At 49.7% G+C, this 12,212-nt stretch overlaps 1 protein-coding gene across 4 annotated transcripts in view; it reads right to left on the minus strand.

Annotated features, from left to right (window-relative positions):
• The window catches only part of PDE9A (phosphodiesterase 9A), a 106,243-nt gene that overhangs the window by 62,698 nt on the left and 31,333 nt on the right, over positions 1-12,212 (minus strand). For all 4 annotated transcript variants that reach the window (XM_043874724.1, XM_043874725.1, XM_043874726.1 and 1 more), the window contains exons 3-4: positions 11,348-11,425; positions 4,821-4,864 (exon numbers count right to left, since the gene is read on the minus strand). In XM_043874724.1, coding sequence (XP_043730659.1) covers positions 4,821-4,864; positions 11,348-11,425 — 122 coding nt within the window. The remainder of the gene's footprint in view (positions 1-4,820; positions 4,865-11,347; positions 11,426-12,212) is intronic.

The raw sequence follows: 12,212 nt of genomic DNA on the forward strand, positions 1-12,212 counted from the left end.
ATGGCTGTGCACCCCAGGATTCTTGCCTGGAGAATTCCATGGATCACAGGGCAGCAAGACTTGGGGGGGCATTTCTGCACTGCCCGCCCCACCAGAACTGTCAGGAGCATTTATGAAAATGTGTGACTCAGCAAAGATGGCAGGGATCTCTGGACAGGGCAGGCCCAGAGGCCCGGCAGCTGCCTGTGAGTCTGGGTACAAGGCTCCCGCGTCTTCTCCTGAGGTTCTTTTTCCCGCCGTTGTGTATGTGGCCTGATGACTAAAGGGCGAGTGAGGCTCCTGACAGGTCCTGACTTAGGGCTATGTGGCCAGGATCGGTCACTGAGCCAGGGTGAAGGCTGGAGGCCGTGGGCAGCCAGTTTGGGTGGTACTGGATGGGAGGTGGAGGCTGTTTGCACAGAGTCAAAACTCCCACAAGCAAGCTCCAAAGGGCAGAGAGTCACACAGAAATCCTTCTGCCTTCTTCCCCTAGAGACAATCCTGCAAATACCTGATCACACTGCCAGGCCCCTGGTCTTCCTTTCCTGAAGCCCATCCCTATCTCATCCACCTTCTCTTGTTTTTTTTGTCCTCTTTTTTCTTAATAAGGCCGCTCTTCTGATGGTGTCAAGTCGCGAGCGTCCTTCCCAGGGAACCCAGTCCCCAGTGTGGGGGCTGAGTGCTCAATGAGCTCAGTGCTCAGTCCTTTCCTCCCAAGGGAGCTCATTAGGTCCATGGCTGCAGAACACCACCCACGCTGAAGGTCCAGTGCCATGCCATCACATGTAGCTCAGATGTGACAGTTCCTCTAGACACATCTACCAGCTACTGATGTCCAAGAGGTTAAACCATGTTCCCCCTACCCAGACTGACCCCCAGCTCACACTCTCACGGGGCTGACGTTCCACCCTCTTCATGCTGTTGAATTGTTCAGTTGCTAAGTCGTATCCAGTTCTTTGTGAACCCCACGGACTGCAGCACGCCAGGCTTCCCTGTCCTTCACTGTCTCCTGGAGTTTGCTCAAACTCATGTTCATTGAGTCAGTGATACTATCCAACCATCTCATCCTCTGCCACCCTCTTCTCCTCTTGCCCTCAATCTTTCCCAGCATCAGGGTCTTTTCCAGTGAGTCGACTCTTCGCATCTGGTGGCCAGAGTAGTTGACCTTCTGCTTTAGCATCAATCTTTCCAATGAATATTCAGGGTTGGTTTCCTTTAGAATTCACTGGTTTGATCTCCTTGCTGTCCAAGGGACTCTCAGGAGTCTTCTGCAGCACCGCAATGCCACCCTCTCCGTGGCTCAGGCCAGAACTCAAGGCTTCTCTGACAATTTGTTCTTTTACATCCCACTTCCACCCATCCAAGAGAGAAGCATGACTCTTCCCTCAGAACATGTCAGAGTCTGGTCACTCCTCACCACCTCTGCTGCCCTCCCCACACAGGAATCAGGGCAGCAACTCCTCACGGGCCTCCAAGGCCCCCATGACCTGCACCCAGTGTCCCCAACCTCATCTCCAAATATCTGAGCTCCAAGGAGCTGGAATGCAGAATGCGTGGTGGTCAGAGGAGGTCAGTGGGGACTCCATAGGGATGGCGCCTCAACCACCAGATGGAACTCTCTCTGGAGTAGGCGTTCTCCAGAACTGACCTAGCAAAGCCAAAAAACAAGTCTCAAAGGCATCAAATCCACTTGTAAGTAACTCAATTATCTGCCATGACAAAGCCCATGCTCTCTAATGGAAGAAAACAAAATCCAGATGACCCACAACAAAACAAAAAAATGCAAACATGGTTATACAAAGACATGAAAGAAAATATAATTGACTACTGAAAGCAAAAAATGATAACCATGTATTATGGGGTTTAGAACATGTGTAGGAGTAAAAACTATGACATAATGCACAAAGAATGAGGCAGGAGAAATGGAAGCTCACTGTTTTGAGAACCTTGTATTCTTGTGGATTGGAGTAATAGAATTAAAGGCAGACTGTGATGAGCTGATGCTACATATTGAACACCAAGAACAGCCACAAAGAGATAAAACAAAGAAGTACAGCTCATAAGTAAAGAGTGGAGGAAAAAAATGGAATTAAGAAATGTTCAGCATCAAAAAGTGTAGAAAGAGAGGAAAATACCAAAAAAGAAAAATGAGACAAATAGAAAATAAATAACAAGAAAGTAGATTTAAACCCAACTATATGGATAATTGGAGAAGGCAATGGCACCCCACTCCAGTACTCTTGCCTGGAAAATCCCATGGACAGAGGAGCCGGGTAGGCTGCAGTCCTTGAGGTCGATAAGAGTCGGACACATCTGAGTGACTTCACTTTCACTTTTCACTTTCATTCGCTGGAGAAGGAAATGGCAACCCACTCCAGTGTTCTTGCCTGGAGAATCCCAGGGACGGTGGAGCCTGGTGGGCTGCCGTCTATGGGGTCGCACACAGTCGGACACGACTGAAGTGACTTAGCAGCAGCATATGGATAATTACATTTAATGTAAATGGCTTAAAAACTTAACCAAAAGGCTGAAATTGCCAGAACTAATAAGAAATCCACTTCAAACATAAACATGTTAAAAGTGAAAAAGAGGGAATGGGATATAACTAGGAGCACTGAGTAAAGGAAAGCTAGAGTGGTTATAGTAACAAGAGGTAAAGAAGACTTCACCGAAAAGCACCAAAGATAAAGGACACATTTTTATAAGAATGAAGGGGTTGATTCATCAAGAAGACAGAAAAATCCCAAGGATGAACCCAGTAAGAGAAATAGAAGAAGCATGAAGCAAAACCCAAGAGAACTAAGAAATGAAACAACATATCCACAACAGGGTTGGATACTGCAATTCTTATCCTTCAGTATGGACAGAACAAGTAGACAAAAAATAAGTAAAGATACAACCAACTTGAACTAACTGACATTTATAGAATCTTTCACCCAGTAACAACAGTACACATTCTTTTTTAACTGTATGTGAAACAGCCACCAAGATGCACCGTGGGTGGTGGTGTGAGTTGCTCAGTCGTGTGTGACTCCTTGTGACCCCATGGACTATAGCCCGTCAGGCTTCTCTGTCCTTGGGATTCTCCAGGCAAGAATACTGGATGGGCTGCCATTCCCTTCTCCAGAGGATCTTCCCAACCCAGGGATCAAACCCAGGTCTCCTGCTTTGCAGGCAGAATCTTCACCATCTGAGCTACAGAGAAGTCCCAAGATACACCAGTATCTCAGTAGATCAAAAAAGACTGAAGCTATATGGTCACAAAGGATTGAACAGAAATCAATATCAGGGGCTTTCCTGGTGGTCTAGTGGTTAAGAATCTGTCTGCCAATGCAGGGGCAATGAGTTCCATCACTGGTCCAGGAGGATTCAACATGCCACAGGACAACAAAGTCTGCAAGCTGCAACTACCGAAGACCGTGCACCTAGAGCCTCTGCTCTGCAACAAGAGAAGCCACATGCAATGAGAAGTCCATGCTGCAATTAGAGAACAGCCCTCACACAGCAATGAAGACCCAGGACAGCCAAAGATATATTAAAAAAAAAAAAAAGACAGAAATCAGTACCGGAAAGATGAGTGGAAAATACCCAGATATTTGAAAATTAAATAATATACTTCTAAATAAATAAAATAATGTAAATAAATAAAATACTTCTAAATAAATAAATAAAAAGAACTTCTAAATAACATATGGATCAGAAAAAGAACTAAATTAGAAAATATTTTAAGCTGAATAAAAATGAAAACACAACACATCAAAATTTGTGAGATACAGCTAAAGTATGCTCTGAGGGAAATCTCTAGCTTTATGTTATTATATAAAAAAAGAAAGATCTAAAATCAATGAGCCAAGCTTCTTCCTTCAGTAGCTAGTGGAAGGAGAGCACATTAGATCTGGATCATTAGAAGGAAAGGAACTGCGTGGAAGTATTTTTTTTTTTTATAAAATGAAACATGTACTAAACCATATGACCCAGCAATCCACTCAATCCCACTGAGTCCAAGGGAAATAAAAATGTTATGTCCCTGTTAATGCCTGTTCTTGGATACTCATAGCTGCCTTATTTATAAAAGCTCCCAACCTGAAATAACCCAGATGTCCTTCAACAGGTGAATGGATAAACAAACTTTGAACCAGCCACACCTGGAATGGTACTCACCAATAAAAAGGAAAGAATGATACAACACACGGAGGAGTCTCAAAAACAACATTGGGTCAAAAAAGGGTACATTTTATGTAATTTCTTCTCTATGAAAGTCTCAAAAAGACACATCTAACCTGTGGCTTCAGAGAGAGGGTGTGGTTGACACAGACCCTTAACAGAGGGACCGGGGTTAAGCAGGAAGAGGCACAAAAGAACATTTTTAGGTGATGAAAACGTTTCTGGTCTTGACAGTTAACAAGGATGGATAAAACTTTCAAAGCCTTATCAAAATACACACTTAAATAGAAGCATATGATTATGCATGTCATGCATAAATAGGAGTGATCCAAGATCCAGAAGGCAATGGGACTTTAGCAAACCAACACCACTGAGCGTATGAGGCATCCTGAGGGCTGGACTTCTCGCGTTACAGTCTGAATAGGCTACACAGGTACTGGGCCCATGGAGACAGGAGTGGGGCGTCACCCAGCATCTGCTAGGTTGTCAGGACAGGGGGCTGGGCACCTGGGGGGTCGTGGAGGACACAGCATGGCTGCCTTAACAGCAGTATGTGACTTTACATTCTGTAACAGCACCGGGCTTCAATTCAACGCTTAACTCATACATATTCAATCCAGGAGCAGTCTACAGCTTCCTACACTTTTTTAATTTAAAAAATGATAGCAAGGCCTTACCAGAGAGTTGCTTGATGGCCACGGGTCTCACTTTGTAGGGAGTTCTGCAAGAGAGAAGGCAGTTCCACTGTAAGACGCCGTCAAAGACGTCCACACACATCTGGCCCAAGAGATAAGCACTTGGGCTGAATTAGAATTCACCAGCGAATTAGGTCTTTTAAAAAAAATGAGCTTCTTTGGTGGTTCTGAGCTTCCTCATTCAGAGAAATTCTCAACACTTAAAATATATTATTTAAATGATGGACCCCCTCTGTCATGTTCATATTTAGTTAATAAAACAAGCATGTTGAATGCAGCTGGGATGGCAGAGTTGCCTTGGTCTGCCTTGACACCTGGCTGATGCAGGACGCTCTCCTACTTTGGCTTGGTTTGAACTCCTGGTGACGGCATCCCCCATGTGCACAAGGGAGGATCGGTGTCAATAACTCAGGCGAAAATGGGTTGGCACCTTGGTGATGTCACCACCAGTAATCAAGAGACCCACGGGGGCGGGGAGCAGATACTGGTGATGTCACCAGATTGAAGGTCACGGTCCCTGACATACAAGGACCTCCAGCTTTGGAGAGATGATTAAGTTAATGGGAAACAGGCAAAGAATAGGAACAGGCAATGGTTGACAACAGTTAGCAAACATAAAGAGAGGCACCTCAACAAAGAGGCTATTTTTTTTACCCAACGGTTTAGCAAAATTCTAGAACCTGATGACAAGAGAGCTATAAAGGCATAGGGAATCAGACTCCGATGGGTACTGCTGGCGGGAGTATGGACTGCCAACACCCTGGGGAGAGCAACCGAGCTGCATGGAGTCAAATTTAAAATCCACTGTCCCATCACGCGAACCTAGGAACGAAAGTATTAACTCTTTTGATTCTCTCTTATGGCAGCGGCCCCCAACCTTTTTGGCACCAGGGACTGGTTTCATGGAAGACAGTTTTCCACGGACTGGGGTGACTTTGGGATGATTCAAGTGCATTATATTTATTGTGCACTTTACTTCTAGTATTATTACATCTGCTCCACCTCAGATCATCACGTATTAGATGCTGGAGTTTGGGCACCCCTACCTTACCGGGGTATCTTCATATGCCACTTGTTCATTCATTCAGCACATTTTTCATGGAGTGCTCAGTGTGGTTGGGTTCTGGTGACATAAGAGTGAACCAGACAAAAAGGCTTTGCCCTCAAGGACCCAATGTTCCATGGTCAAATACACCTTGAAAGGACGTGGCTGCTGCCTTTTGAATGGCTAAGAAATACTCGGGCCCCTCTCCACTGGGGGTGGATGATGCATCCGCTGAACTGTGGAAGGTCACGAGGTTGTTAAAAAGATGGAGACAGTGTGCAAGTACCGATGTGGAGGGATGCCCACGACATTTCATTAGCGAGATGTAGCAAGAGAAAGGGTCATAGACAGCCAGCCAGCTAAGCAATGGAGGAAGAAAGCTCAGAGACTGGGAGGATGCATATCAAACACCGAACCTGTGAGTGAGCTAAGTCACTTCAGTCATGTCTGACTCTGTGTGACCCCACGGACTGCAGCCCACCAGGCTCCTCTGTCCATGAGATTCTCCAGGCAGGAATACTGAAGTGGGTTGCTGTGCCCTCCTCCAGGGGATCTTTGTGACCCAGGGATCGAACCCGCATCTCTTACGTCTAACCTGCACTGGCAGGTGGGTCCTTTGCCACCAGCGTTAATTGGGGTCATACCTGTGGTTTAATGGTTTCCAGGCCACAGAGAAAAATTGTCTGCAATTTAAAACGCCGATAAAGTATAAAAATAACAGCTGTGTGGCATTATGGCTGATGGACAGACAACTCCATGAGGGTCTCAAATCCTGGCCTCCCCATGAGGGCTTCCTCCTGGAAAAGCGTGTGGAGGGGCAAGGCCCCCAGACCTCCTCATGGAAGCACCTTGCCTACAGAAAGGGCCTCTTCCTAAGACCCCTGGAAGTTGGTTATTTGGGATGTGGGTCCCTTCACTATAGAGGCTTCACAGTGATGGTATTTGGGTCCTGGCAGATCACAGAGCACCCTCCTCAGAACCCATGCAGTGTGAAGTGTGGTCCCACCTGCTGAGCTCGTGGCGGGGAGGTAGTACCACCAGCAGTCCTGGTCCTCACACCGACAGGCTGGGCAGGGTGACTCCATCTTCCCTGGCTCCCCCCACCCTAGCAGGCGTCAGCCTCCTCAGCTTGCAGGCTCTGGGAGACGGAGCTCCGGGAGGCGGGGCCTTGCTGAAACCCACCCAGTGTGCGTGGAGCTGACTGTGAACCAGCTGTGGCATGCTCCGGGCTGTGTGTTGGCCCGACCCAGGAGAGGAGTGAGGGGCTGGGGTCTGGGTAAGCAAGTGAGGGGGTGGAGAGCCACGGCGAGGTGACCGTCACCATCCCCCTCTCCTCCTCCCTCCGCACCCCCTCCCCCATAAGCACTGACACTGGGGCAGTGGGGAGAGAGCGAGCCTGGGTCTTCCCCTCCCTCCCCCCATCCCTGTTTCTCTTTTCTCCCCCTCCTCTGCCGCCACAAGACTGTCTCTCCTCTTCTCCTCCCCACAGGCCTGATGCGGGTGCGGGAGGTGGTGGTGACCCAGCAGAGTAGGTGAGGGAGGTGGGTGAGGGGGAGAGGCAGAGCCGTGCATCCCAGCACACGCTGACCACGGCTGGGCCCTGCAAAATGACACTTGGCCCCTCCATCCTTAATCCTCTTGATTCTCAATGGCAGGAATGCTCTCAGAACCAGTCACGGTGCTTCCACGATGGAATAAACTCCTGCCTCGGCCCGAAAATGAGTTGCAGCTTCATTATTTCTTCCTCAACAACAGGATCAACATAAACCACTTTCCACTTGCCTTGAACTTGCATTTGTCTTTTTCTGAAATGTAACTATGTCTTTTCAAACATGTTTAGTGGGAGCCAGGATGGAATCCAGGGGGCATTTTCCCAGCTGGCACACGTGGTCACGTATGCCACCCATGCAAGCGCTCAGCCATTTCATGCAGTGGACACTTCACGTTATCACATCTTGGCTAAGATTGGAACTAAAGGAGCGATTGTGTCACACGTGTGCTGTGCCCTCCTGGCTCTTCCCTCTCTCCACATGCCCTGCCCTGAGCCCCATCTTTCCCTGATCTATTTAAGTGCCCATTTCTCTCCTTTGATGAGGGTCTTGAAGCATTAGTGGCAGAAACAGAAGGTGTTCTCAGGAGTCAACATGCCTGTCAATGGGACACCATGGGATTCACAATGCCCCCGGTCCAGCCAGAACCAGACGCTCAGTTCCTTTGAGAAAGATCTGAGCAAAGTTGGGACGTGTCTACTTGCGTTTGCTGGTTTTCAGGAATCGGGAGGTTAGCAATCAGCTTTCTTATCATTTCCAAAAGAAAGAGGAAGCCACTCAGCCCACTATTTGATAAGAGCCCCTCTGACTTAGGTGAATATGTGCCAGGTTATTTAAATTGCTGGTCTGAAACATTGGCTGATCATTAAGGCAAGAAGTATTATGACGAGAGAGTCAGAAGGTCATGCAATTTGGCTTGAAACGAGCTGAAAAGATCAGTATAAGAGACGGGGCAACTGGGACCCTGGTTTCTGATTGGTATCCAGCTGATCACCATCAAGAGTCCTTGGAATTTGGAGAAAAGGCTGTGAAAACGCCCCATGAGAGCACGAACTGGGCAGAAGGCAGGTGAGGTGGACCCTCTGGTGCCCCCAGGGAGCCCCTCTTGCCAGGTGGTTCCCGAGTCTGAGGCTGGGGGGTGGGGGCGGGGGGGTGGACAGGCGCTGACCAGGCTGGCAAGGCCGAGGGGCTGCAGGGACACAGCCTGATGGAACTGTTTTGGGAACAGGCAAAACTCACCCAGCACTTTCCAAAAAGGGAAACCCTGTGTCTGGGGGACATGACCTTCTGGTCACTGTTTGGGCTAGGCCCCCTCCTGGGGTCAAGAGTAGTTTCTTAGGTTTTCCACACTTTCCTTCTCCAGAACGTCTTCCCGACCCAGGGATCGAACCTGGGCCTCCTGCACTGTAGGTGGGTTCTTGACCACTGGGCCACTGGGGAAGCCCTGGAATCACCTGGTGAGCTTTAAAAATAAATCCCTCACAAACCTGAATTTACTAGGTCCTAGTGGGGGACTGGTGATCAGTGCCTTTTTGAAGATCCCTGGTGGTTTAAACCTTTAGGCAGGGATGACGGTCACTGTTCTGTTGGGCTAGATCACACTATGCATATATAAAATGGGCAGGACAGCCCAGTGGCAGCCGGAACCGTGGGACTGGAGAGCAGGAGGCAAAGGAGCAAATGGGAGGCCTGGATGGGGGCTCGGGTGTGGAACCTTGGGAATACAGCCTCTTCAGGGCTGACAGCAAGAAAACAAACACAGACTGGGGGAAGCTGGAGGGGGAAACTCCAACAATGGAAAAGGTCTACAACCCCAAATGCAGGGAGTGGGTGAAGGTAGTAGACAGAGATGCTCAGTGGTCAGAACAGTGATCAAGGGGGTCCCAGCCAATATCACCACCACCTGGGAACCTGCGGAAATGCCAGTTCTGGAGCCCCACCCCAGACCTAGGGAACCAGATAGAAGGGTTAGGGAGCAGGAGGGAAGGGGCTCTGCTTCAACCAGCTCCTGGGGATGCACATGAGGCTGGTGGCCTGGGGGCAACATGTAGGTCTGCAAAGAGAAAGCTGTGGGGACCAAAAATACCAGTTCCCAGCCTCTGCGCTATTGACCTTCGGGCAGGTGAGTCTGGGGTGGGGGGTGGGGCTGGCCCTGGACTTGGGGACACGGAGCAGCAGCCCTGGTCTCTGCCTTCTGGGCGCTAGACACCTGTCCCCGCTGTGGCAGCCAAAACATTAGACTTCCCCCAGCATTTTCTGGGGAACAAAACTGTACCCTATTGACAAGGGCTGGCACAAAATAAAGTGCCAAACGAGATATGATGAAGTGACAAAACAGAATAGACAACCTACAAACTGCTTTAACTAATTCAGGAAACGTGCAGCTTTGCTCCATCAGAGAGCAGATCGCACGGACAGGACACTTCCCCTCTGATGACATCATTTTATCTTGTGGACGTCGGGGGTGACAGGTCACTCGTGCCTTTCCTCATGAATACAGATCTGGGTCAGGCTGGAGCTGGTGCTGCAATTTACAACAATGTTCTTGGAGTCTTTGGGGATTCAATTAGCATTCTTCCTTCCGGGGAGCCCGGAGCCGATAATCAGAGCGTAATCAGTGCCAGAGCACGTGGGAGCAGAAACTCCTGATGATGAAATTAAAAATTCAGGAGACTGATGGACACAGAGGAGGGGGAGGGGAGGCCTGGCAGAAGCACCCAGTGTTCGGGGCAGGACAGTACCGGCCGCCCACCACTGAGCTCAAAGGACAGGTGAGGTTGTTCGAACGTTCCAGAACTTTGTACCTCCTGGGGTTTGTTACTGCCTTGGCTTTCTGCACTAAAGCCTGGCAGTTCTCACTGGCAGTCCTTGCCGGCGACTGGGCCCCCTGCACCCAGGCCAGAGTGATAAATGACAAGTGGTGTCCAGGCACAGAGGAAGAGCAAGTGCCCATCCCCGTTTGCTCAGCTCGGATGTGCACACACCCTGGGTCGGGGGAAACTTCAGGGCGCTTACATCGGAGGTCCTAGGGACCACATCCCCGGAACCTAAGTATTTCCAGACTGCCATCAGGCAGCCAGGGGCCCTCCGGTGGCTGGGACATGAGAGGGTCTGCCTGGGCACACCCCCTCCTGCAGGCTAGAGCAGCTGTGTCAGTCCATTCGGATGGCTGGGTTGACCCGTATCGCTCAGAGGGGGATGCAGTGGGCGGCAGGAGCAACAGGCAGGGGTCCCCAGGGGTACCCCATGCCCGTTCTCGCTCCTGCTCACAGCTTCACATGGAACATGGTTTGGATTCTGCCTGGCCTCACTGCAAATATAAAGTGGGGACCGCCGGGGACTCCGGCCGCTGGGCAGAGGGCTAGGCGCAAGTGGGAGGCTCTGCTCAATCCTCGTCTTCCCTCTGGCCACAGAGGCCGGGCTGTTCTACTGATGTTCACAGATGTGTTTCCTGCCTGAGCCTCTCCCTCTCTGGCCTCTCCTGGTTCCGTTCCTCCAGGCCCCAGGCTTCCTCCCCGCACTGGGCAGAGTAGCCGGTGGGCAGCACTTGACAACTCCGGGGTCAACGCCCAGTGTCCCCAGGGGCTCTGGTCAGGGACTCTCCTGCTCTGATGGACAGGGGCCGGCTCTTAGTCACTTAGTCCTCGGCTTCCCCATCTGTAACTACCCCCTCAGAGGGCTCCTGCGGACCCTCGGCAAGGTCTCTGGCCACGCTTAGAGCTGCCACTTTCCTGGAAAGTGACAAGGTATGCACAGTAACCGGCAGCCTCCTACCCAGACTCTCCCATCTTTGGTTTAAAAGCGGATTTCCCTGCATCCATACATTAAGAACACAAGCCTGGAGACCCAGCCGTGCCTGCAGAGAGCTGTCAGACATGGCGAGAAAGAGCTGATGAAGCCTGCCAGCCACTTACCGTTCTGAATTGGCGGGCATGGTGGGGTCGATGGAGACCATGGCGTCATCCGTGGTCAGGAGGGAAATGGTGGTGTTCCTGGAAGACAGGAGAAGTCGTGTCTTCACCCCGATGTTGTCTCCTGGGTGCACACTTGAATCTGGGCTTCCCTTGAGGCAGGAACCTGAGCACCCGGAGGTCCTGCCCAAGGGGCTCTGAGTGGTCGGCCCCAAGACTCTGGCCCTCAGCTTGGTAACAAAGCTAAGGGTTGTGCGTGCAGTTCTAAGTGCTTGGCAGATGTGTAAGTCATTTGAAATGGGAATTGGAGACAGTCTAATTTGTTGAGTTGGGAGGCTCAATAAAACTGTGATAAAGTAGAAATGAACATTTATATCAGCCAGTGATGAATTCAGGGTTTGCTTTTCCCTTTCATTTCCTGGGGGAGTCCATCTAAACAGGCAAAAAGCTCTCCTACTAAACAGTTTTAAGAGGATAAGTTGAATCTTCCTCTAACCTCCATCTTGGGGTGGGGGGGGCTCTCACCCAAGGTGTTGCCTTAATCACAAGACTTAACTGGTTTTAAAATCTGTGCCGTGGCAGTGACACCTGAATCCCAGGGTTGTTTTAAAAAGGAATAAAGATTTATTTCTTAGCACACTGTTTATCAAAAGATGCCCCAAACTGTGGGCCATTTCTTGCTGCTCCAAGCTGCCACTTACTGTTAATTTCAGGCATGTAACCTATTGCGGGACTCTCCTTTTCCCACCTGACTCTGAAAGGTCCTGACTGTCCTTCCTTCTCACCCTCCTTGACCTGGGTCGTAACTTTAAAGTTAACTGCAGGCCAAAGTTATTCCTGATTACTCTCTATAGTCAGGAAGTTAGGA

The sequence above is a fragment of the Cervus elaphus genome, chromosome 19, assembly GCF_910594005.1.
Source record: "Cervus elaphus chromosome 19, mCerEla1.1, whole genome shotgun sequence".
In the NCBI taxonomy this organism is placed as follows: domain Eukaryota; kingdom Metazoa; phylum Chordata; class Mammalia; order Artiodactyla; family Cervidae; genus Cervus; species Cervus elaphus.